At 38.5% G+C, this 26,611-nt stretch overlaps 1 protein-coding gene across 2 annotated transcripts; it reads left to right on the top strand.

The window, feature by feature from the left end:
• Positions 1-378: 378 nt before the first annotated feature.
• On the top strand, positions 379-20,720 carry LOC134677988 (odorant receptor 13a-like). Of its 2 annotated transcripts, XM_063536425.1 has the most exons (10): positions 379-480; positions 1,352-1,477; positions 1,904-2,040; positions 5,710-5,849; positions 7,521-7,904; positions 8,911-9,010; positions 9,274-9,369; positions 9,972-10,070; positions 19,546-19,605; positions 20,595-20,720. In XM_063536425.1, exons 1-10 carry the CDS (start codon positions 432-434, stop codon positions 20,637-20,639), a joined length of 1,236 nt encoding a protein of 411 aa, XP_063392495.1. In that variant the 5' UTR covers positions 379-431; the 3' UTR covers positions 20,640-20,720. The 2 variants fall into 2 exon arrangements, with proteins under 2 accessions (XP_063392495.1, XP_063392496.1); XM_063536426.1 differs by lacking the exon at positions 9,274-9,369.
• Positions 20,721-26,611: the final 5,891 nt, after the last annotated feature.

Below are 26,611 nucleotides of genomic sequence, written 5' to 3' on the forward strand. Positions count from 1 at the left end.
GCGTCTTGTATTTATGTACAAATAAGTAAATAAAAGTACTTTTTTAAATAGGAGTAAAATGACTAATGAATACATTATCTTAGCGTGATTATATATCAAAAGGAATTTACAATTTTACAAACAAATTATTGCAATGGCAACATTGTCTCACTTTTTTTGGTCTTGAATTACGTTTTGCAGTACCTATAGCTGATGTAGAGTTATATACTACTCTTTCTTTACTTCTATTACTCTATGCAGAAACCTAATAATTATTATTTCTGAAAATATTGTGTAGAGGGAGGAATGGAGGGTGGAAGCGCACAAACAAAGACGCGGGAAAAAGCTAGTAAACGAAATTAGGCCTTAGGCGAAGGCTATTAAAGCCCAATCCTACTGCAAAAGATAGGTGGTATAGGTAATTCTATGATGGAACTCAATCCAAAATAAAAATGGATCGAATAAAGGCGTTTTGGACAAGTGACAGTACAACTATATTACGTAAGTATAAAGTACAACTTTATTACGTAAGTATAAAGTTATACATACATACTAAGATAGTGAATAGAATCAGGCGTTATACTTTACGGAAATCCATAAATAATCAAAACCAAAATATTACTTTGCTAATCCGCTAAAAGATAACGTGCTAGTCAAGCAGTGCTAACCCGTTATACTTACTTGCGTATTTTATACATGCAATTCAAAAATACGCAAGTAAGTATAACGGGTTAGCACTGATTGACTAGCACGTTATCTTTTCGCAGATTAGCAAAGTAATATTTTGGTTTTGACATATAAGATTTCATAACTTTTAATTTTATTCAACTGGCTTTTTTCATTGCCGTTGGGCTGACAACTTCAACCCCCATACTACGGGGGTCGTCCAGAAATCATGTAATCGTTGTAGGGGTGGGGGTTAAGAGAAATATCATGAATGATCACGATGGGCGAGGGGGGTCAGAGATGATATCACGTGTAATTTTTTGTCAAAGCGGGAATGTCAAAACCAGCAATATTACTCAAAAATTCAAAGTTAGGCCACATATGATCACATGATTTCTGGACGACTACTTAGGGAATGCAAATCGGTTATTTTTTGTATGGAAATAATTGGTTTTTAACCGAAACCGCGGTTATTTCAATACAAAAAATAACCGATTTGCATTCCCTATGGACGACCCCTAGGATAGTACTCCCTATTCCTGAGACATAATAATAATTATGTCTTGCTCTTATAGTCCGGAGCAACCAGCGAGAAGATTTTGGTTGATTGACAATTTCTATGCCTTCTTTCTATTCTTATGTGCCCAAGAGTTAAAGACGGCCCTGAAGAAGGCCTTTAGTAAAGTTTTACCTATGCCTAATACAGTTCCAGTATTCGACGACGTGGAATTCAAGCCGTTTCGAGAAACGTACAGGATTATCACGTTCAACATGGTAGTGGGTATGCTGTATCCCACTCCGGAGACCGCCGTGTGCAGGCTTGTTGGGATTGGTGAAGATTTTTACTACTTATTCAATTACACAAACGGGTCTACCGCGATATAATTTCATTGTTTTTACCTTTAATTCCGACTAGGGATGTAACGATACATGATTTTGCCGATACGATACCGATACCGATTTTTGAAGTAAATATTCGGCGACGGCGACCATGGGGCTTTAAATCCAGGGCTTGATTTCACTCGCTAAACTGAGCTACTTTTACTATGGGCCAACCCTAAAATCGCAGATTTTTTTTGTCTTTCCCATAGAAAACGTCGACCTCTGCTCAGCCAAAATGTATGAAAAAGTAAAAATGTGTTTCGGGATTTCGGGGTTGGTGCCATAATAAAAGTAGCTCAGTTTAGGGAGTAGAATCGAGCCCTGGATTTAAAGCCCCATGGTCAGACACACCCTGTATTTCTGGTTGGTTCCGCAGTTGTAGTACTGATATCAATTACACCAGCGCAACTCATAGGGCTTCTAGACGTGTGGCACAGCTGGCAGAGAGGGGACATTATCAACATCGTCAGGCATATCACCGTGCTGGGGCCATTTCTAGCTGTCATTTTTAAGGTAATCATTAGACTAGACGCCGACGCTCAAAAGGCGCTAGTGTGGGGTGGCCCTAACGGCCTGGCCACGACATTGGTCTAAGGCGATCGGCGGCGGCGACCGGCGGTAAGTCGCAAAAACAATAACCCGGCGACGCATAGGTAATGCATGCCACGAGCCTTGTCGCTGAGCGGCAACGCGCGCGGCGTGCACCGGGCGACCGGCGGCGGCGGCGAGCGGGGAGGGGCGCGACTCGAACATTTGTATCGGGCAGCGCGGGCGATGCCACGACTAATGAGCGGCGCGACCGGCCTAGGCGGCGCGACGGATCGAGCGGGGCGATGCGGAACAAAACATTTTGTTTTTTTTTTCGAGCGACATGGAGACGGAGGGGTTTATTATTGAAATTTTAAATGTACTTTCGCGTATTTAAGTATGTTGTGACGTCTCCACACTTATTCTTGTGTAAGTACTCGTTTTTTTGGGTGCTTTATACATACAATATATAAAATACTAAACTAGATGTAAATAAATTTGTCGTCCTGTATTTAGCCCATGCACCCATTGACAAACAATGAAATATATTCTAGGCACTTTTGAAAAAAAACATGATTTTAAATACGTCTATCTCCCAGCCGCTCCTAGTCGCTGTCGCCGCTACTGAAAGTACGTGGCATGCCTGGCGGTCGCTCGCGTTTGCCGCGCCGCCAGCCGCCCCGCCAGTCGCCTTAGACCAATGTCGTGGCCAGGCCGTAATAATGCTCGGAGCAATGCTGAGCCGAACGGAGTTGAGTTCAACCGAAGTCAGGAGTGTCTCCCCACTGGTATTAGTAATAGTTAGTAAGACAATTTTTAAATGTACTATCATCCACACTGTTAGAGTCTGTGCGGAAAGAGAAGAGTCGTGGCAGAAACGGGAACTAACATTTTAAATTTTATATGGCAATCAAACCTTTGACACCTGTCTTGTAAAAAGTAAACAAACTTCTGTCAATGTATATTTTTATTAACAAAAACCGCAAGTTTTATGTATAAAATATTTTCAAAACACGATAAAACCGTACATAAAACCACAAGGAAAATTATATTTAACATTGTTCGGTTTTGTCAGCGGGAAGAAAACGGCTAAAAGCCGACTATCGACTTACAAAAAGTCGCGGAACGTGTTTCCGCTATTCGCGGGTATTGATGTTGTATTTAATATTAAATAATTACCTATTTAATAAGCCCCCTAAGTAACTTGTCTCGGGTACATAATCGGTAAGTTTATTCATTCAAAATATATTAATTTTCATAAATATGCAGGTCATTCATGATCTTTAAAATAACTGACAAATAGTCTTGATACTTGCCATTTTATGCATATTTATATGTAATAACTGTGTAAAAGTACCTACGGTATCTCGAATAAAAGACCGCTAAGTAGGTGATATGCAAGAATTCGTAATCTACGTGCCGGATTCAAGCACATCCAGTTCAGATGAAGATAGTTCTATGAGTGTCCCTGGTTGTTTTGAAACTAGCTCAAACATAAGTGACAATGAATATTTTAATTCAGACTTCGATTCGATTACAAAGAATAAAACTTTTTCTAATAAAATATTTATTTATTTGTAAGTTCGTTTACTAGGTTCTGAATAAAACTTTTTCTAATAAAATATTTCTTTATTTGTAGGTTCTGTTAGTTACGAAATTATATTTCATATTTAGCAGTGACTTTTCGGCGAAGTAAAATATCGTGAGATGAGAGAACCGGACATATCCCAATAAGGCCTACCTACTTATGCACTATTTTTATTCATATTCATATTTATTATTAATAATGTACACATACATTACAAGTCAAGTTTACAAATATAGCCCAGATAAAATTACAGTTCTATTGCCCAATTTCTACCCGATCTACCCGGTTTTAATAACTGTTGGACTGCACAGATTAGGCAGTACATAAATGAGACTCTTATCTTGTTTGGTACTAAAATTACAGTTGTATTGGGCAGATTCTTAACTAGTTTTAGCAGTTTTGTCAATCGCAGTCACTTTTTAGTATCTGAGATATAAAAACAAGTGTGCTTTAAAAAGAAAACTAGTGCCTGCGCTAAATCAGAGGATTGAGTTGACGAGCCGGCACCACCACCAGGCTCCGTTTAGTAAGCCGTGGTAAAAAACCGGAACAAAAGGGATTCAAGTATCATGACCTTTAGTGTCGTACTATAATCACGTGACCAGTGTTGTCAGCATAGCAAAAACCATAAAATAGCACTGGCGCGCCCTCAAATCCCACGACTCTTCTCTTTCCGCACAGACTCTAACTAACAATTCATAAACGTCATTGCTTAGTTACCTACTTAGTTCTATAAGAGAGTGGAAGCGAGTAGCTTCAAGCTGAGGTAAATTTGAAACACCAGCGTTGAAGATAAAGATTTTTAGTAACTTTTACTAGGTATATGTTCACGACATCGATCTACATTACAAAATTATCAGTGCCGAAAGAGAACAGCCGCGGAATACAGGGCAACTAATACCTGACTAATACATTCTATCAGCCTGGCCACGACATTGGTCTAAGGCGACTTGCGGGGCGGCTGGCGGCGCGACAAACGCGAGCGACCGCCAGGCATGCCACGTACTTTCAGTAGCGGCGGCAGCGACTAGGAGCGGCTGGGACGTAGACGTATTTAAAATCATGTTTTTTTTCAAAAGTGCCTAGAATATATTTCATTGTTTGTCAATGAGTGCATGGGCTAAATACAGGACGACAAATTTATTTACATCTAGTTTAGTATTTTATATATTGTATATATAAAGCACCCAAAAAAACGAGCACTTACACAAGAATAAGTGTGGAGACGTCACAAGATACTTAAATACGCGAAAGTACATTTAAAATTTCAATAATAAACCCTTCCGTCTCCATGTCGCTCGAAAAAAAAACAAAATGTTTTGTTCCGCATCGCCCCGCTCGATCCGTCGCGCCGCCTAGGCCGGTCGCACCGCTCTTTAGTCGTGGCATCGCCCGCGCTGCCCGATACAAATGTTCGAGTCGCGCCCCTCCCCGCTCGCCGCCGCCGCCGGTCGCCCGGTGCACGCCGCGCGCGTTGCCGCTCAGCGACAAGGCTCGTGGCATGCATTATGCGTCGCCGGGTTATTGTTTTTGCGACTTACCGCCGGTCGCCGCCGCCGATCGCCTTAGACCAATGTCGTGACCAGGCCGTAAAGTTTCAAGCTCCTTAAAGTCGCACCAAACCAAAACAAAGTCTGCAGCGGATATTTTGATAGCCCACGCAGTGTAAGTGTTATGTATACGTCATAATTTCCTAGAAGTTTGAGGTTTAAAATGACACTTGCACTGCGTGGGCTATCAAAATCGCTGCAGACTTTTTACCGTCTGACTATAACCAGGAGTGCGAAAGTCCTGACTTCGATCAAACTCGGCTCCGCTCGGCTCAGCATTGCTCCGAGCAATTATTAGGGTTGGCACCACTTAACTTCCTTTTGCGTGCACGACCACAGATAAGATAATCACTTGATTTTTGACAACCCTAAATAGCCGAAAGGGATAGTGCCATATAGAAAGAGACAGCATGATTGGACCTTGAACTGCTGTCAAACTTCGTTTTTGTAGGAAGTTTCCTTTCTGTACGGTAGTACTATTAATTATTCTGTGCTATAACTATTTGATGATGACAGATGATGTTATTCTATTACACACGGAACGAGGCGTGGTGTGTCATCAAAAAGATTGATGCAGATCACGCCCGCTACAACATGATTCCAGAGTCGCATAAAGAAATCGCTCGTCGTCACATACAAAATACACAATACTACAGGTAGGTATATAAATATATAATAGTTTTTAGGCTCAAATGCCTTACTTAATAACTCTTCTAATTTATACTTGGTCATGCAAATCTTGTCAGTAGAAAAAGGCGCAAAATTCAAATATTTCTATGGAACGATATCCCTTCGCGCCTACATTTTTCAAATTTGCCGCCCATTTCTACTGCCAAGATTTGCTTGACCAATTATAGATGGTCAAGCAAATCTTGTCAGTAGAAAAAGGCGCGAAATTCAAATTTTCTATGATACTATAACCTTCGCGACTACATTTTTCAAATTTGCCGCCTTATTCTACTGACAAGATCTGCTTGACCAAGTATATATGTACTATATAATCATAAAATATATTTCAGTTTAAAAAATTACAGCAATTATAGTTGGTCAAACAATTTGTCAGTCACTGAAATGAGACAGTCCTTTGACAAACTATAATAAAGGAATTTTCCGACTCCGACACGGCCAACCTGCAAGACACACGCCCCAGTGTGTCCAGTTGCAAACATTGAAATTTAAAACTTAACATACTTAGATCGTTTTACGTCTGATATCGCTGTGAGATGTTTAAAAAACCGATGTTTTATTTATTTTGTATATCATAAAGTTTAAATTTTACATGTTTGTCTAAGTTTAACTTTGGGCTCCTCAGTCTATCTCGCTCTCACTATTTTCTTGGAGATAGACGAAATTCAGAGTTTGAGTTGTGTCTACACAAAAACAGGATTTTCTTTTATTCTTCTCTTATCTTATCTTATTTGATAATACATAGTTATTTACGATACAAGTGCGGAAAAGAGGAAATTCTAAACGAGTGGCGATAAATTAAAACACGACTGAATGGAGTATTTTAAATCGAAACAAGTTGCGAATTACTTATTCGCACGTGTATCGTACAATTCGTACAACGTTTTACAGTACATATGGCCCATTAAACTTTTGACATACGCACGGAAAGTGCTGTTTCCCGCACTAGTGCGGGAAAGTAGGACCATATGTAGTTATGTACTGTAATAGTACATTTCGATGCTAGTGCGGAAGGTATGTCATTACTTCACGAGTACCGAGATATCTCTAGACTCGGGACGAGTGAAGAATGACATTTCCGCACGTGTATCGAACGACGTTTTTTAATACAGTTGCGAAAAAATAAGAAAAACATTGTTAATCGTACACTAAACAAAAGTGGTAACAGTGACAGCTCGGTTAGACGTCGTCTTTAAGTATATTATATCTATGGGCGTTTGACAGCTATTCCGTTCCATTCAGTCAACTTATTAAGAACGGAATTTTCAATATTGAATATTAAAAATTAAACGTGTTATAATGATGAAGAGGTAAGTAATTAAATATGAAATATGTAATATTTTTCGTATTCTTACATTAACGGTAGGTTTTTATGCTGATTACGACGTTTAAAGGAAACTAATATTAACACTCATCAATAAGTAGTCGTGAATTGGAACAAGTATAAATTTAAAAAAATTGGAAAAGTAAAAAGCACTAGTTCGAGATAACCAACTTTCCGCACGCTAAACAGCTACGTAAAGTAGCACTTTTTGAGCAACTGTATTAAAAAATATATTATCAGTGTCATATGAATTTCTTTCCGCTTGCTTTCTAATTAATTCACAGACAGAATTTCTAAATTATTTTCTTTATTACAGCGAAAAATGCTGGGCCATAACAGTCGCCGTTACTGTCCTCACGTTTCCATTCACCGCCGTCGTTCTCAACTTCTACAATTTCGCATTCAAAGAAGAACCTGTCAAATACATGATACATGACCTTGAAAAACCATTTTCACCCCCCGAAGACAGATTTTCATCCCCATATTTTGAAATAATGTTCGGCTATATGGCATACTGTTCGCTGTGGTATATAATAAGTTTTACTGGATTTGACGCGTTTTTCGGTATAACTATTAATCATGCTTGTATGAAGTTGGAGTTGGCTTGTAAGATTATGGAAGATGCTATGTTAGAGAAGGATAGAGATAGTAGACAAAGAAGGATGAAGGAAGTGATATCGGAGCACATCGACTTTTACAGGTAAGACTTATTTAAAAAAATACATAATAGTGTCGTATCATAAATCTTTCAACTTTCAAAGACTTTCAATCCGGCGGTCGCGGGTTCAAACCCCGGCTCGTACCAATGAGGTTTTCGGAACTTATGTAGGAAATATCATTTGATATTTACCAGCTTTTCGGTGAAGGAAAAACATCGTGAGGAAACCGGACTACCTAATCCCAATAAGGCCTAGTTTACCTCTGGGTTGGAAGATCAGATGGCAGTCGCTTTCGTAAAGACTAGTGCCTTCGCCGATTCTTGGAATTAGTTGTCAACCAGTCCCCAGGCTCCCATGAGCCGTGGCAAAAAAGGAAGATGATGACATAGTGCCGTATCATAGGTATGGTTAAAGGCAGCGTTGTTTATACAACGGCATCACATGCATGACCAATCTGTGGCCTTCTTTGTTTGATGGATGGGATGATGATGATGATGATGTAATAGGTACTTAAGAGCAGCAGGTTACTGAATTCTAATTTCAAGACCATCATTCATCATCATCGCATTTTCAGCACCGTCTCTCTCGCTATATCGTAACGTAATCCATATAGGTGCTCGCCCTCGACATTTTTTTCTAAGATGCTTAATTTTTCTGAGTTGTCTATATGTCTATGTCTAAGATTGCTTATATTCGAGAAATTGTGCTGGGTACTGACCGAGATACCCTGAGGGCTCAGGGCGTTAGCTGCGTATAAGCTGAAGACGATGGGTTTGAATCAAGCCTCCACCACTGAAGATCTTGTGGTCATGGCTTGGTCACTTTTTCTTTATGGCTTTTCACCATAAAACGTTCAAAGTAATCTGAGCACCACTTTATTGTTAAGGGAATAAGACAAGACCGTTTGCAGAATACATTATAATAAATAAAATAAATAGTGTTTAGTTTTAAGTTTATAAAATACATATGTATGGTAAGGTACTTGTAATATGGGACTTTTTGCCCGATTAAAATTTCTAAATCAATAAATATTTTGTTTGCCTACAGCATGGTGGAACTAATACAAGAAACTTTCAACTTGTGGCTTGGTTTAATCGTCATAGCAACAATGTGTCAGATATGTAACTGTATGTACCAGATTATTGAGGTAAGGGTGGTGTTATAATCGATAGTTAATTGACAAAAACTCCACAAATGCATGATCTAAGCATCATTCTTTGTTCTAAATCTAGTTATTAGTGTTCTTTACATAGCCCGCAAACTTATGCATCTGTTTGGCCTAAAGGATGACTGGTAGAGAATGTCGTATGGCATTAAGTCCACCATTTGTAGCTGTATATATTTACTGTGCATTGAAGTTTAAATTAATTTATTATTTTCGTAACATAATTCAATGATTTAATTTCGCAGGGCTACGGAATAGATCCCAAATATATAATTTTCATTCTTGGAACCATCGCTCACATCTATCTACCATGCCGGTATGCGGCCAAGTTACAAGTCAGCGTAAGTTCATAATAATACCTTTAAACGAGCAATTCTTGTATATTTATTTATATATAATACCTAAGAAAGACCGAGCGTTACATGGAAAAAATATTAAAATTTAAAAATGCGCGTTTTCCTAGAGATAAGACCTAGCTAGATCGATTTATCGTCCCTGAAAACCCCCATATAGTAAATTTCATCGAAATTGTTAGATTCGTTTCCAAGATCTTAGGCGCTCGAGGCGAGCCACGACTGCCACGAGACGAGCCGCGAGCCGAGCCACGAGCCGCGAATGTAAACCGGCCTTAATAAGCGGTGGGCTCGTGGCTCGTCTCGCGGCTCAGCTCGTATCGAGGAGCGGTTATTGGGCTCGCGCGCTTGCTGTTTACATTCGCGTTCGGCTGTCATTCTGTTACAAACTTATACCGTGCCGTTAGTGTTTATAATCGATTAGTTCGACGAGCTTGCGATTTGCGATCTGTGGCCGAGACACGAGCTGAGCCACGAGGCGAGAGTGTAATCATTAGCTCAACGAGCTTACGAGCTCGAGGCGAGACACGAGATGAGCCGGGAGCCGCGAATGTAAACCGCTTTTTAGATTTAACTTTTCTTTTAACCAGGCACTAGATTGCGCCACGCGTCTATACTGCTGCGGTTGGGAGCACGTGAACGACGAGCGAGCGGTCAAGATGGTCGCCTTCATGATTGCACGAGCACAGGTAAAATAAACGTAAAACCTCGTTCACACTTGCAAATACTACTTAAGCGCCAACAGGAGTGGTCATTTCTCCATACAAACGTACTCGACTGTTTCCTCCGTGGGTTTTGATGCTAGAGCAATGATTTTTTTCAACACAGATTAATATTGTCAATATCTGTGTCGGACCGTTTTGCTTTTTTTGATATTTTTGTTTTTTAAGGCGTTAGAGCCCTTCAAAAATGGCCAAAATGGCCTAATTGACTATGCCGCAATGAGAGGCGTAGTATTCAAAACTGATATCAATTAGTCAAAAAAGCAAAACGGTCCGACACAGATAATTTAACAATCATTAAGATTTCCATGTTTGGTTAGGATTGGTTAAGTTTTGGAGGAGGAAACAGTCGAGTACGAAACCTCAATTTTTGAGATTATTACGCGGGATTTTTCGCCTTGTCCTTATCGCACTAGTTTTAGGAGCTTCCGTTAGCGAGACGGGTATATTTACCTAAAATATTTAAAACTCAGCTCCTGTTTCGTCTTAATAGGTACTACGTGAGTGACCCGTTTTTAATATTGTATAATATTATGAGTTGATGACATAGAGAAAAAATACATAGAGTGCTCACTCCATACATATACGGTTTTAGTACCAAAACGACTATTATTTTCGTAGTCGACATCTTACTATATTTCTCTATGATGATGATGGCATTCAATACTTTGTTGTTGCAATGTCGGTGCATATTTAGCTTGGTCCGATTGTAGCTCTTTTTTCTTACAATTTTAGATTTATATTTTTACTTTAGGTAAACATTGCACACAGACACACATATTATTGTGAGGGGGCAGGTAGAGGAGCCTCACAGGGATGATGGGAATGAAAAGGCAGGATCCAGAGCGATGAGGGGTATTTATTATTTAAATAAAAAGGCACCTGTAACAATACAGGTTACGTGTTAACAGATAGGTATGTATAAAAACACTTTCGTAATTCAGAAGGTTAGAAATCAAATAACTTACAATATGTGCCTTGGTGATGATGTAGATATATATCTGGAAGGTGTGCAGGGCCACAAAACGAGCACTATACTGAACTGCACGCACTTATGAATTATTACGTTTACTAATAAAAATCACACTTAAACGGTCGTGTTTAGAAACTTGGGAAGTACAGTCTGTTAGATAAAATGATGTTTATCGATCAAAGTATGTGATCGAACTGAAAATAAAAATCATTGAATGGAATTTGGAATAGGATTTGAATTTCAAAAGGGGAATTTAGAATTTGTATGGTGCCAGAAATAGTATGAAGGTCGATAGTGTAACGCTTCGTTACACGCACCGTTACACTACCGGGGTCGCCCTGGAAGGGAAAATCCTGGGGCTTATGGCCAAAGGATTTTTCCGTAATGTAAATATAATGTAATGAATATGGGTATGAGTGATAAATTTAGAAGGTGGGGATGTTATATACAATGTTTATCATACAAGAGAGGCGATTTAAACATGCATACCAAAGGTCATTCATACATCATCTTATAAAATTTTGGTTAATTGTTTAACCAAAATAAGTTTCAATAGAGTACTCCTTTAAGTAGAGGACGTACTCATTAAATCGCTCTCCATTAGTATTAAGGCTTATTAATCAGTAACCACCCGCTGAATATTAATGAATCTAAATATAATATCTACAATAATGTGTACCTACAAAGAGTACGATTGTTGAAATTTATTCAACAAAATAATGCCGTATGGAATGTAGGATTACTACAAAATATCATAAGATAATTCCTTAATGGAATTAATAAATGTACTGTACGGTACGTATGTACCTAAGTACGTAAATATGAACGTTATGGAAAGGGAAGGAATATATAAATAAGTATTGTTCTAACTCTGGTAGAGTTAGCTTTGAATAACGTTATATGAACGTAATATAACGTTATATAAATTAAATAGTATAAATGAACGTATAAATTCGTACTAAGTAGGTATGTACGAAATGTAATGGGTCCGAAATGTATAATGGGGATGAGATATAATTATAAATGTATAACATTATATACAATATTTTACAAGTTAGGAGCTTAGGAGAAAAGTAGCTAAGTTTGAGCCAAATAAGAATCTAATTAAGGAAAAACAGTATATTATTTATTTTAGAATTTTGGGGAGAGGTTTAAGGTCTCTAATATGCCATCGTCCGAGCATTTTGCCGGACATGTCTTGTAGGACATATACTAAGGGTGATATTTTTTTTAGGATAGAACATTTAATAAACTTGGGTGCAAGTTTAGCAGAATAGTGTTTAGGAGAATTACTAATTGCGTAATTTCGTTTCCAGACGATGTCATTTTCGTTGAATTCGAAATGTTGGTGATGTTTATTATACGATGAAGAATTGGTTTGGTGCGCTCTCCAAAGACGGGCTTGTACTTCGGAGAAGACAGGCTGGAGAAGACCAAGATTATCAGCGTATTCGTCTCTGGGCGCGAATATAATATCATCTGTGAGATCAGATTTATCGTATGTTGATCCACATGTGACTAATTCGCGACCAAATACAAGGAAAGAAGGAGTATAATTTGTTGTTTCATTTACGGAAGTATTAATAGCAAATTGTATCTTATGTAGGTTGATATCCCAATTCCTGTGGTCATCCTGTATGAATGAGGATATTGCTGTGGTAACAACTTTATTATATCTCTCCACGGGATTTGGTTGGGCGCATTTGATTGCGCAATAGTGTATTTTTGGGATCTGATAGGAGTGGAATAAATCCGTTGTCTCTTGACTAACGAATTGAGGACCATGGTCAAGAATTATGGTCTGTGGGATTCCGTACACTAGGAAAACTAGGTTTTCTAGAATATGAACGATTACTGATGACGTAGCACGTTTAATCGCAAAGAGGAGGCAGTATTTTGAAAAACAGCAAGTAACGACAAAGATGAATCTGTTGTGTTTTAGTGTAGTAGGCAAGGGGCCGATCAAATCTATTGAAATGCATTGAAAGGGTCGAGAGCATTGCTTAGGTTTACCCATTAGGCCAAGTTTTAGTTGGGTTTGGTGTTTGCAAGCTAAGCAAGTCTCGCATTTGGCAATAAAATTTGAAATATCTTTGTACATTCCTGGCCAAAAATATTTCAATTTAACTTTATTGTATGTTTTAAATGTTCCGAAATGAGCGCAAGTTGGGGTGGAATGATTTTCTGTGATAATGGGTATTCTGTACTCTAGTGGGATAACTTCTTTCCAATTATACTCAGATTGGAGTAACGAAGGGGTTTTTGAGTATCGGTATAATTTATTATTATGTATTATGTAATCTGGAGTGGTGTTGGGGTTAGAACTGCATTTAGCGTAGATATTATTATACCAGTCGTCATTGGTATTAGAACTATTGTAGTTAATAACGTCTACTGAAGGTAAGCGTGATAAAGCGTCAGGGATTAGATGATCTTTACCACGTTTATGTTTAATTTCGAAGTTAAATGTAGATAGACGAATACTCCAGCGGGCTAGACGTCCGGTTGGATTATCTAGATGGAGAAACCATTGTAATGCGGAATGGTCTGTGTAGATTGTGAACTTTAAGCCGTTGTCAAGATAGCAACGCCAATGTTCTAGGGCTAGTAAGACACTTAAGAGTTCTCTTTCTGTAATTGAGTAATTTCTTTGGGGACCAGTTAGGGATTTGCTCATATAAGCAATGGGTTTCTCAACGCCATCAAATTCTTGGGTCAGCATGGCACCGATGCCGAAGCTGGATGCATCACAGTGGACTGCGAAGGGTTTTGAGAAGTCTGGGCAAGCAAGAACAGGGGTAGAGACTAGAGCTTCTTTAATGGATTTAAAGGCATTGTCTTCTAGTGATGTCCATTTAAATGGTGGTGCTTTTTTGGAAGTGGAGGTAAGTTTAGTTAGTGGTGCAACCTTTGTGCTGAAATCGGGAATAAAGCGTCTATACCAACTTGCTGTACCTAGGAACTTTTTAACTTCTCGAGGAGTTGTGGGAGGTGGGATGTTAAGTATTGCCTTAACCTTGTCAGGATCTGTTTGAAAGCCGTGTTCATTAACTATGTAACCAAGATATTTAAGTTCTTTTTTGAAAAATGAACACTTGGGGAAGTTTATAGTAATGTTGGCTTGTACTAGCCTTTGGTAAACTTTATTAAGTAAAGTGATGTGTTCATCGAAAGTATTACTTATGATGATAATATCATCTAAGTAGGTAAATACTGAGTTATCAAGGTTTTCAGAAGGGAATAACGCATCCATAAAGCGTTGTTGGGTAGCAGGGGCATTAGTCAATCCAAAAGGCATTACGCGAAACATGTACATGCCTTTTGAGGGTACATGGAAACTAGTTTTAGGTCTATCAGAGGGGCGTAGGGGTATTTCCCAAAATGCTTTTGCTATGTCTATCGATGATAGATATTTAGCATTTTTTAGATTATCTAAAATGTCAGAAATGAGTGGGAGTTTGTAGGCATCTTTGCGCGTAATCGAATTTAGTTTACGGCTGTCGATGCAAAAACGCCACGTTCCATCTTTTTTAGGAGTTATTATGACAGGGTTTAGCCATGGGCTTTCACAGGGTTCGATAACATTAAGCTTTAGCATTTCATCAACTTCTTTGCATAAAGCTTTTTGTTTCTCTGGAGAAAGCCTATAGCATCGCTGTTTGATTGGTGGATGGTCACCGGTATCTATGTGATGTTCAATGAGGTGGGTTCGTCCTAAGGGTTTGGTTTCTGTTGAAATATTTTTAAATTTTTCAATAATAGTATCTGAAATTAACTGTTGAGTTTCAGAAAGGTTGTCATAATTAGTGATGTGTTGGTCGCAGGTGGAAATAACTAGGGTATCTATATGTTTATCAGAATATGACGTTATGTCAGGTAATATGTGGGGAGCTATATTGAATTTTCTCCAAAAATTTGTGCCTAGAATCAAGGGTTGCTTTACAGTAGGGATAACATGAGCGGTAATAATAGCCACAATATTTTTGTACGAAATTGGTAGTTGAATTGTACCAATAGAGTATATAGGGTAGCCGTCGGCTACAGAGCCTACGACTTTATGGTCGTAATTTATGGTAAAATTGTGGGATGAGAGAATTTTATGGGAATTATTTCCGAAAATAGTTAAAGCACTGCCACTGTCTAAGAGGCCACATAAAGTTAAATTATTTGTCTGGATGTTGACATAAGGTCGTTCATCGTATGGATCTTGAGTGAAAAGTGCTGATGTAGTATTGTATGATGACATAAATAATTTAATGGTATCTAACCATTGGTTCCATTCTGTAGCAGTAGTTTTATTTAAGTTACTTTTCTCCTTTATGCGTTTTTTGGAAATTTATGGCAAACTGTACATTTTGCAAAAGTGACATTTTGTTTGCCACAGCGGAAGCATACTATATTTTTACTTGTACAAATATCTAAAGAATGATCGTTTGTTCTGTAACGCGGACAGGAGTAACGTAACGTAGAAGGTGGTGCTGTTACAGTATGGACCGGTTTATTAAATGGGAATGGTGGTATGTACGGTTGGGAAGGGGGGGTATGGTTAGAATCTTGTTGAATGTTGGTATAGTTGCTAGAGCTATAAGTAGAGGTAGTATTACAGCTTTCGTACCATTTGCACGATTGGAATAATGTGTCTATAGACGTAACATCTGTAGGAACTAATCTGGAACTGTAATAAGGGCTCATGTTTCTACGGAGGATATCTATTTTTTGTTTTTCAGAAAGGGGTTCATGTAATTTGGAAAAGAGGGCTTCCATGGCTGAAAAATACATTATTATTCGTTCATGTTGTTTTTGTTTACGGGAATGTATATTTTGTAGTAAGTTGTGGTCATGGTCATGCAATTCGAAATCTTTTAAGAAGTGGGTTTTAAATGATTTCCAATCTGTAAGGGTTGTTTTCTTTGACCTATACTAATCTAAAGGAGTGCCTGATAAAAAATCGTATATATATTTGTGTAAGCGTTTGTCGTCAATGTTACGCGCAATTGCAAACTCTTCGATGTTTCGAATAAAATCATAAGGGCATCTATCGCCTTTATAGTTGAATTTTTTAAAATCGCTTGGTTTTGCTTCAGAGAGGTTGGTTAATTTTCGAGCAAGTAGGTCTAAATTTGTGGAATCATCTATCAAAGAGGTTGCTGACGCGTAAGTTGACGTTGTTGTTGACGGTTGTGACATGTTAAATTTTGTTTGACATTTTGACAAAAATTCGCATATTTTCGAATAGTTGTCAATAATTTCTGGAGATAATTCAGTGGTAATATGGAGACGTTCTATTCTGTTATATAAATGAAATAAGAAAACCGCTATTCTATCGTGCTTCGCTTGGTTGGTGGTCGCAAGCTGTAGCTGAGAAGAAACTATTGTGAGGCATCTGCTAATTTCGGTGATATCCTGTTCAAGATCATATGGGCTGGAGAGATTCGAACACGGGTCCGCGAATAAATTTGGAGTGAGGAGCTGTCTTAAATCATCAGCCTGCGCGGTGGCTGGGAACTGAATGTTCCTGAGTTTGAGCTCATAGATGAGTTCAGGTTTATTTAATAGTGCTGGATTCATTGTTTATTAAAGTGGATACCTATCACGAAGAGAATAATTGATGTTATCAATATAAATAAAATATGTAGTTATTAAATTTTATTTTTTATTGAATCGAAAGGAGAAGTTTATTGTGATATTAGGCTTAGTTGTGTATATTTATTTAATCGGGTGAAGGATAAGCTATCGGATTATCTCCAACAGTACTGCCGTAAGTCAGGATTGGTTCGCACTTCAGTGACTCCAAGGAGTTTTAAAAACACTTAGGATTGAAACCAATTTGTGAGATTTCAGTGGAAATCTTGGATTGTGTAATTGTATGTGATAGATGTTTTGTGTAATCACTATGTTAAGAGTTTTGTTACGTGGCGCGACAAAAAGCGTAGGACGCTGGCATAATAGGGATTAGAAAATAGATATAGATAAATTGGTATAAGATGATGAATGATGATAGATGTATATGTAATTGGTTATTTAAGGGGGGAATTTTGGTTAAACGGTTGAGGATTAGATAAAAGGTTGGTTGTAAAATAGAAAATTAAATAAAATGATGTTAGGCCGAGAGATATTGCGAAAATTTGAGTTGGGTCGACTATAACCTTTTAGAATTTTGAAAAGATCTTAAAGCTAGCAATTACAAACAATATAAAGAAAAAATTGGTAGAATAAGGAAAAATGTAGAACTGGAACAGCTGGTTGCGGTTGTTGGGTAGGAGCAGGTGCTGGCACGGAGGAACTGGAACGGGCTGCTCAGCGTCGTAGGGCGGGTGGGTGTCTTGTCAGGTCCGGGTTTGAGCACGTTGATGGCGCCAGTGTGAGGGGGCAGGTAGAGGAGCCTCACAGGGATGATGGGAATGAAAAGGCAGGATCCAGAGCGATGAGGGGTATTTATTATTTAAATAAAAAGGCACCTGTAACAATACAGGTTACGTGTTAACAGATAGGTATGTATAAAAACACTTTCGTAATTCAGAAGGTTAGAAATCAAATAACTTACAATATGTGCCTTGGTGATGATGTAGATATATATCTGGAAGGTGTGCAGGGCCACAAAACGAGCACTATACTGAACTGCACGCACTTATGAATTATTACGTTTACTAATAAAAATCACACTTAAACGGTCGTGTTTAGAAACTTGGGAAGTACAGTCTGTTAGATAAAATGATGTTTATCGATCAAAGTATGTGATCGAACTGAAAATAAAAATCATTGAATGGAATTTGGAATAGGATTTGAATTTCAAAAGGGGAATTTAGAATTTGTATGGTGCCAGAAATAGTATGAAGGTCGATAGTGTAACGCTTCGTTACACGCACCGTTACAATTATGGCTCCTCTACACGTTGGCCAAACTCTCCGCCAACGCTTGGCCCGTGAGTTGGCCGTGCCTTGGTCGGAACACGACTACACGTGGCCACGTATTCGTCATTTTTTATTTAAAAAAACACAAAAACCATGAACGTCCACCCTTGACCGCGTCCGAGCACGCACTGTAGCGATGTTACGATTCGACTTCACAAATCGGTTCAAACCGATTTAGGTCTGAAGTCGACTAAATCGACGTGAGTGTTCCGTAAATCGACTTAAGATACGTTCACCCGCTCTAAACGCATCCTTTCATATTTGTTGATGCGTCACTTTCGTTTGACATATTGATGATTGAGATGTACGCAAATCGATTTCAAACCACGAAAAAAAATGTTGCCATGCACATTGCCGCCATTATTGAGTCGAGTCAAGTCAAAACTTGGTATCTACAGGTAAAGTAAAATGAAACTTATTGTTTAAGTAGTAAGGTTCAATTTCGCATGGGCTTATAAGCGTTTGATTTAGCGGTATACTTGGATCGGTTTAGCAGTTTTGCGCCGCGTCGCTTTGCAAACTCAACGAATTCGCGGCAATGACACGAAATTGCATGCTCTTTCCTGCTTGCTCGTATAGTGCTTTCCCGTTTTAGCTTTAGAAATTACAAAATTACTTAAAAAGTAGAAGTTAAATCGACTTGGCCAAATCGGTTTGCAAACCGATTTGGGTTTAAATCGGAGTCGACTTATTCGGTTTGAAAATTTTTCGATTTGACCCATCACTAACGCACTGCCGATTGGGCCACGTGTAGATGCGTACCGCAATCGCTTGGCCAATCCCTTTGATGTGCGGCCGAAAAACCGACACCGCGGCCAACTCATCGCCAACCCGCTCGCCAAAAGCCAACCGAAACCAATACCCCCTCTACACGTTGTCCCAACATATTGGACCAATAGGTTGGGCCAACGTGTAGAGGAGCTATTACACAAAGATCACACGCAGAATACTCACACACGCGCGCGTACACACACAATCTTTCTTTATAATTATAAATTTTTATGTTTTTGAAATTGTAACATAAAATGTCTAACATTAGCCCCCATTCGCACGACAGCTTTTTCAACGCGCGTTAAAATAGCGCTTGAGTCTGTCCACACTCTAAATTCGACTTAAGAACCAAGGCTTAAAGTCAAAAATCTAACAACGCTTTATAAAAAGCGCCTCCTCTGTCGTGTGAATACATACATGGTTATCCATTTGTGTCATTCAAACGCTTTTTTAACGCGCGTTGAAAAAGCTGCCGTGCGAATGGGGCCTTACTTACGCTTGCAATCGGAAAGGAATTCGCTCTTGGGACAAAGGGAAACCTACATTGAGAGCCAGAAACCAATGTTATGTAATGGCTCCTCTACACGATGGGCCAGCGCCGGCCACTCCAAGGGACGCAGCCATGCGGTAGATTGAGATAGCAATATCACTGGCTCTCTCTCTAACGCATAAATGCGTCCCTTGTAGTGGCCGGCGTTGGCCCACCGGCCACCGTGTAGAGGAGCCATAACAACTCAAAGTTGCAATAAAGATTATTTTATTTTTATTTTTTATTGCGCTTTTCCAGGTCCCATTGAAGATCACAGCCTTCAATATGTTTTATTTCGACATGGAGCTCTTCGTTTCGGTGAGTACCTCCACCTATGCTTACCCTTTATTTTACAAACCAAACCGACTTTTTTTTAACATAAGCTCAGGCGGTCTAGCATGAGTTGCGTTCTCGCGTGCGAGTAGGGTTACCAGATACAAATTTAGAATTTCCTGACAAAATTCCTGATTTCCGAATATTTTTCCTGATTTTTGACGACGACACGGGGGGGAGGGGGGTCAAACCGTTAGCGGTGGCCACCCGATTTGAGCCGATATCCGAAGAAGATAAGTTTACTTCTCGATTAAACAAGATGTTACCTACATTATTTTATTTGATAAGTTAAGTGGATCTCATTTATTATTTTTTACAAAGTTTTGGATTAATTTAAGTAAATAAAAAGGTACTTTATAAAAAAGTCTATCAATTCAAAAAATTCCTGATATTTTCGTGTTCCGTCCGAATTCCAGACAAAAGGCCAAAATTCCTGACATATCAGGAAAATTCCTGTCATCTGGTAACCCTACGTGCGAGTCCATAGATATAGTTCCTTTTTTTTAGCATTAGAAAGAACTTGGAGTCGCGCTAGATGTATGGAGTCGCGCGAGAACACAACTCATGCTAGCAGATCGGATTTGAGAGCTGGTCTGATTTCATATCCAAGACTGTGATCCTAGAGGGCCTACTGCGAGAAATGAAAGTCGAGATTTCGTTATCTGTCACTCTATCACTCTTTCATATTCGTGCGATAGAGAAAAAGCAGAGGCAAATATCGAAATTTCGATTTTCGTTTTTCTCAATAGGTCCTGATGAGATTACAATCTCAATAGTAATCTCAGCATTCTAGGTTCCATTCCATAAACGGGTAGCTTTGGAGATATATTTTATATTTAGTTTTAGTTGTTAGTTTTAGGTTTTGTATAAGTATTGTTTTACATTGTTCACTCATTTAAATGTAATAATTAACTAATAAATAAACAATAATAGTAAATTGTGTAAATCATAATCTAATAATTCCTTTGTTCCAGATATTACAAACATCATATTCACTTTTCACATTACTGAGATCTTAGTTAAGTAACTATTGCGTCAGCCTAGTTGTTGACTGGTAGAAAAATATTATAAGATATTAAGTGAGCAACTTTTACTTTAAGGTATTGGCATGCCCTCCCATCTCGAAGGGCTTATAATTATTTTCAAATCGATATCATAGATGGCGCTATATGTCACGATCGACCATTACGAAATATTTATCCTACAGATTAAGTGATATTTAAGTTTCATCTGTGGTGTCATTAATTAAAAACATTATAAATTAAATACAAGCATCAATAAAAACACGAAATCAATGTATTATTTTAGAAAGTTATGAAATACAACTTTCTACAACTATATTACGATCGTCTACGACATGAGCAACAGCACGCGACAGTTATGAGGCTAGCCAAATAATATTGAATATCGTCACTAGATGGAGCCACCACGATTCCGGTATGTTCTACATCATCAAAACGGGACGAGTGTGTGCGTTCCGTTCCATCCATATATCCTGCGTTTTGTTTCTCGTAGTAAGACATGATGTGATGTTTGATTTCAAACAATTACATATAAGTTATAAATTACGAAAATGACCACAAAATGTAAAAAAGTGACCGGTGAATACAAATAATCTAAATGGGTGTTTTAAAGCCTACTTTCATCAGGCCTACCTGATGTTAAAATACAAATTAAAAACGCAAAGCGCGATGTCTTTCACTACTGCATTATCAAAACGCGTGAATACTTTGTTTGTTTGTAAACAGAATCCAAGTTTTCACTTGCTCAACTTGCTGGTTTCCGAGTCGAACGCGCACCTTAATTTTTTATTTACTAGTTTCCCTTAATCTCAAACAACGACTTGGCTTTCAAACGGACTTTTTACGGACGTTCCATATACGCGACTGGCAATTAATAGGACTCCGACAATTACTGCAATCACGACGACCTGGCTTGGATTTGGACTCTCGAAAATTCGCGACGATTTGTATACGCCGGCTGCTGGAGAACAATGCCACCCACGTGTTCCTATTACCAATGTAAGGCCATGATCGGTCAGAAGCCGATGTTCCACTTCCCAACTGGCGACAGTGCTCGATTGCAAACTTGGATTGACAATTTTATTGTGGTAAGTTTTTACTATTTTCTTAAATTTATCTTTCCTACAACCAATTCTAAATACTTTTAAAAGTGTTTACAGTTTAGGAACGACTCACGCTAGAGCGGGCCGTGCCTGGACCTGGGCGTCCGACATGTAATTTTTTATTACGGCTGATCGGTGATCGCGTGATCCTTTCCATAATAAACGAAGCTCCGGCTCGGACACGGCCCGGTCTAACGTGAGTCATCCTTTACGCTGTATTGACAACGTACAGTACGTCAGTACATATTAGTCATTGATATAGAATATACCTACCTAAACTGATATTGTTTTAATAAAAATATATTGAGAACCGTTTCAACTGTTATCTAACCCAATATCAGTTATTTTGACAGAATATGCCCGATCTGATTACTATTCACATACTCGTAGGTAGTAAAATGTGTAATTTGCCCCAGATAGAACACTAGCTGTAAAAGTTCATGAAAAAATAAACTAGGGAATAAAGTTTAATGCAGTAATATTTTGTCACTAACATTTTGACCCATCCAGAATTACTTACATCATAACATAATGTAGGTATAGATAAATATTATAGGACATTTCTACACAAATTTACTAAGCCCTACACGGTAAGCTCTAAAAAGCTTGTGTTGAGGGTATGCAGACATTGATGTATAAAATATATAAATATTTAGATACATAGATGTCTAATAAATAAATAAATAAACAATAGAAAACAACCATAACTCAGGAACAAATATATGCTTTATCACAAGTAAATGCCCTTACCGGGATTTGAACCTAGTACCATCAGCTTCATAGGCAGGGTCACTACCCATTAGGCCAGACTGGGTGGCTGAATGATATTAATATATACAGGTACATATATATCTAGGTACAGTACCTAAGTAGATAGGTATATAATACTTCAGTTATTTTATGGACCACAAGTATGGAAAAATGGAAATATATATTATAATTTATTGTGTAACAGGTAATAAATACTACAGAGATACAGAGACAAATAATGTTAGTATTGTGTATTGTTGTGTAGATGCCAATTAAAAGGTGTTCTAGTCCATTACATTTTGAAATTTTTCTTTTGTCTTGGAAAATATCAAGTAAGTAGTTGAATTATGAGCAGTTTGACTTTAAGTATGAAACATAGTTCAACACATGAATAGATGTTTAGGAAATCATGTTTTCCAAATACATACATAGTTTAACAAGCATCAAACCTTTACTGTTAAATTTAAATATTACATATTTTAAAAATAAAATTTGATGTAGCGGCTTTATGTGGATATTATGTATATTTGGCAACTAATTCCATCTATTGGCATAGGTACTTACTAGTTTTGATGAAAGTGACTTCCTACTGATTTGCCAATCCAGAAGGGAAACTAGGCTTTATTGGGATTAGTCTGATTCTCATAATGTAGTTGATTTTGTAGTAAAAAATTGTTTATGTACTTTATTTGACATGTAATATATTATGTTTTATGAATAAATCTTCTTCTTCCTCGCGTCATCCCGGCATTTTGCCACGGCTCATGAGAGCCTGGGGTCCGCTTGTCAACTAATCCCATGATTTAACGTAGGCACTAATTTTTACGAAAGCGACTGCCATCTGACCTTCCAACCCAGAGGGTAAACTAGGCCTTATTGGGATTAGTCCGGTTTCCTCACGATGTTTTCCTTCACCGAAAAGCGACTGGTAAATATCAAATGATATTTCGTACTTAAGTCAGGGGTGCGAAACTCCTGAGATCGGTCAAACTCGGCTCCGCTCGGCTCAGCATTGCTCCGAGCAATTATTAGGGTTGGCACCACTTGACTACCTTCTGCGTGCACGACCACAGATAAGATAATCACTTGAATTTTGACAACCCTAAATAGCCGAAAGGGATAGTGTCATATATTAGAAAGGGATAGCATGATTCGACCCTGAACCGCTGTCAAACTTCGGTTTTGTAGGAAGTTTCCTTTCTGTATGGTAGTACTATTATTTATTCTGTGCTTAAGTTCCGAAATACTCATTGGTACGAGCCGGGGTTTGAACCCGCGACCTCCAGATTGCAAGTCGCACGCTCTCACCGCTAGGCCACCAGCGCTTATGAATAAATATACGATTATAATATGAGTCCTTCAACGAAGAGCCACTTACATAGATTCCAAAAAACTCATTGGTACAAGGTGGTACAAGCCGGCACAGATCATATAATACTAGTTTGTTTGAACCTGCAATCTTCGGTTTGAAAATTGCACACTCTTACTTACCGCTTGGGTACCAGCAGTTATGTGCAAATAACTAATATAATATAGGCATATTATATTTTTATTGGTTTATATTAATATTGACATATACCAGTTAAAAAAAATCTTGTAATTTAATAACTCCTATCTCTGTTGCTATTTGACACAAGGTTTGCCTAGCATAAGTAGTAAAATCTTTAATACAAGCTTTTATTTAGTTTCAACTGTCCCATTGCTGTCTGTGTAGTGTAAAGAGACGTCTGTAATCAAATCTTGCAAGTTAGGCCCACTTCCCGGTTACCAATGATGCTGAAAATTTGCATACATATGTAAGATGGATGACAATGTAAATAATATTATGATACTATCGAGCTGATCTGATGATGGAGACAGGAGTTGGCTAATGGAACTCTGTGTTATAACAATGCAACCTAATTGTGTTTGGAGTTGTTAGAATTGTCTCGATGAATATTAATTGTCTGTGGAAATATACTGTACCTGGAGTTGATGATAAAAGTTTCTATCAAATATATGTATTTTTTTAAATATCTTAATTGTGTGATAGATAAAATTCAAATAAATAACATAGGTTGTTCAATATCACCATTACCAAAAAAATAACAGTTATTCTAAATCAATATTAAATATGATGTAAGAATAAAATATACAGGATGGCTAAAAAATAACTGCATTCCTGTTGCCAGTGAGGTTTTGGGATTATACTGAGCAACTTTCACTGTGGGACCAACCCCGAAATCGCGAAAAAAATTTGGCTGTTTCATACATTTTGGTTGGTCCATTTACCATGAGAGGGTACATTTTTTGGTTTAGGCGGATTAATGTCACTTTCTTAGGAGGTCACTTTCGAGTTAGGTCACGTTCTGAGAACGTCACTTTTTTAGGACGCCACATGCTGATAAGGGGTCATCCATTAATTACATCACACGAATTTCTAGGTTTTTTTACCCCTCCCCCCCCCCCCTTGTCACATTTGGCCAACCCCTCCCCCCTAGTGTGACGCCACATTTTTTCTACGAAATCGCCAAATCGAATTAAGTAAGTTCCTAAGTATTATTAATATTTTATCAAAATATTTTTGACGATATAAATATTAGTAATTTTATAACCCAAAACTGCTTAGGGGTCATCCATTAATTACATCACACGTTTAGGGGGTGGGAGGGGGTAAAGAAAATGTGACATATTGTGACATGGGGGAGGGGGGAGACACAAACTTTGTGACGTCACTTTAACTTCATCAGTAACCGAACATTTATTGAAATTATTTTATTCGCTGTACTATTTTCGCGTGTCTATTTTCCGCAAAACGGAGTCCATTCGACCTGACTCCTTCTTTCCGGGGTGCATCTGTACCTATTGCCGACAGCCTGGAATTCCTCGGCATGGAGCTGAGTTCAGTCCTCAGCTTCGGCAGCTTCATTGAGTCTAAAGCACAAACTGCGGCCAGAAAGCTGGGCGTCCTAAATAAGGTGAAGCGATACTTCACACCTGGACAGCTTCTAACACTTTACAAAGCTCAAGTCCGGTCGTGTATGGAGTATTGCAGCCACCTGTGGGATGGCTCAGCTAAATACCAACTCGCCGCTTTGGACTCAGTGGAGCGCAGGGCCAGGAGGATGATTGGCGACAAGAAGCTAACGGCTAAGCTTCAGTCTTTGGCCCATCGGCGGAAAGTCGCCAGCCTGTCGGTATTCTACAGGCTGCACTTCGGGGAGTGTGCCCAAGAGCTACACGAGCTTATTCCACCGTCCCCATTCTACCATCGGACTTTTAGACGCACGGCCGGTTTCCATCCTTACATGGTAGATATTCCACCAATTCGCACGAAGCGCTTTGCTTCTACTTTCCTTATGCGCACTGCCAAGGAATGGAATTCCCTGCCGGCGTCTATATTTCCGTGTTCTTATAACCCGGCAACCTTCAAATCAAGAGTGAACAGGCACCTTCTGGGCGAGCTCGCTCCATCGTAGGCCACGTCTACGCCTCGGCTAGTCTGTGGCTATGAGTAAGCCCATTCATAATAAAAAAAAAAAACATTTAAATAACAAGTTTTTAAAACGATCATCGTTTTTATTCGTTTAATTATCTTTCCTAAGCAGTTTTGGGTTATAAAATTACTAATATTTTATATCGTCAAAAATATATTGATAAAATATTAATAATACTTAGGTACTTACTTAATTCGATTTGGCGATTTCGTAGAAAAAATGTGACGTCACACTAGGGGGGAGGGGTTTGCCAAATGTGACCAAGTGTGACAAGGAGGGGGGGAGGGGTCAAAAAACCTAGAAATTCGTGTGACGTAATTAATGGATGACCCCTTAGGAAAGAAAATTAAAAGAATAAAAACGATTATCGTTTTAAAAACTTGTTACACCCCCTTGTTAAACAAAACTTAAATGGAAACGCCTGAAGGAACCGTGTGGTGAATCATTAATAAAAGATTTGGCAGATGAGCTTAGATCGATGCAGGTAGAACATCAGACGGCAAAGGACATGTGGACAGATTTTGAACAGCATTGTAGAGATTCCGCTGAGAAACATCTGAGCAGAATGAAACCCAAAAGAGGGCCATTTAAAGATACCAACTGGTGGCAAGACACCGTTAAAAGCGCGGTATCAAGAAAG

Source organism: Cydia fagiglandana, chromosome 27 (assembly GCF_963556715.1).
Source record: "Cydia fagiglandana chromosome 27, ilCydFagi1.1, whole genome shotgun sequence".
In the NCBI taxonomy this organism is placed as follows: Eukaryota; Metazoa; Arthropoda; class Insecta; order Lepidoptera; family Tortricidae; genus Cydia; species Cydia fagiglandana.

Excerpts from the sequence above, each read along its gene's own strand:
- LOC134677988 (XM_063536425.1), top strand. The coding sequence starts at position 432 with ATGGATCGAATAAAGGCGTTTTGGACAAGTGACAGTACAACTATATTA. Across the intron at positions 2,041-5,709 it reads TTCTAGCTGTCATTTTTAAG|ATGATGTTATTCTATTACAC; the intron begins GTAATCATTAGA and ends TGATGATGACAG. Across the intron at positions 7,905-8,910 it reads GAGCACATCGACTTTTACAG|CATGGTGGAACTAATACAAG; the intron begins GTAAGACTTATT and ends GTTTGCCTACAG.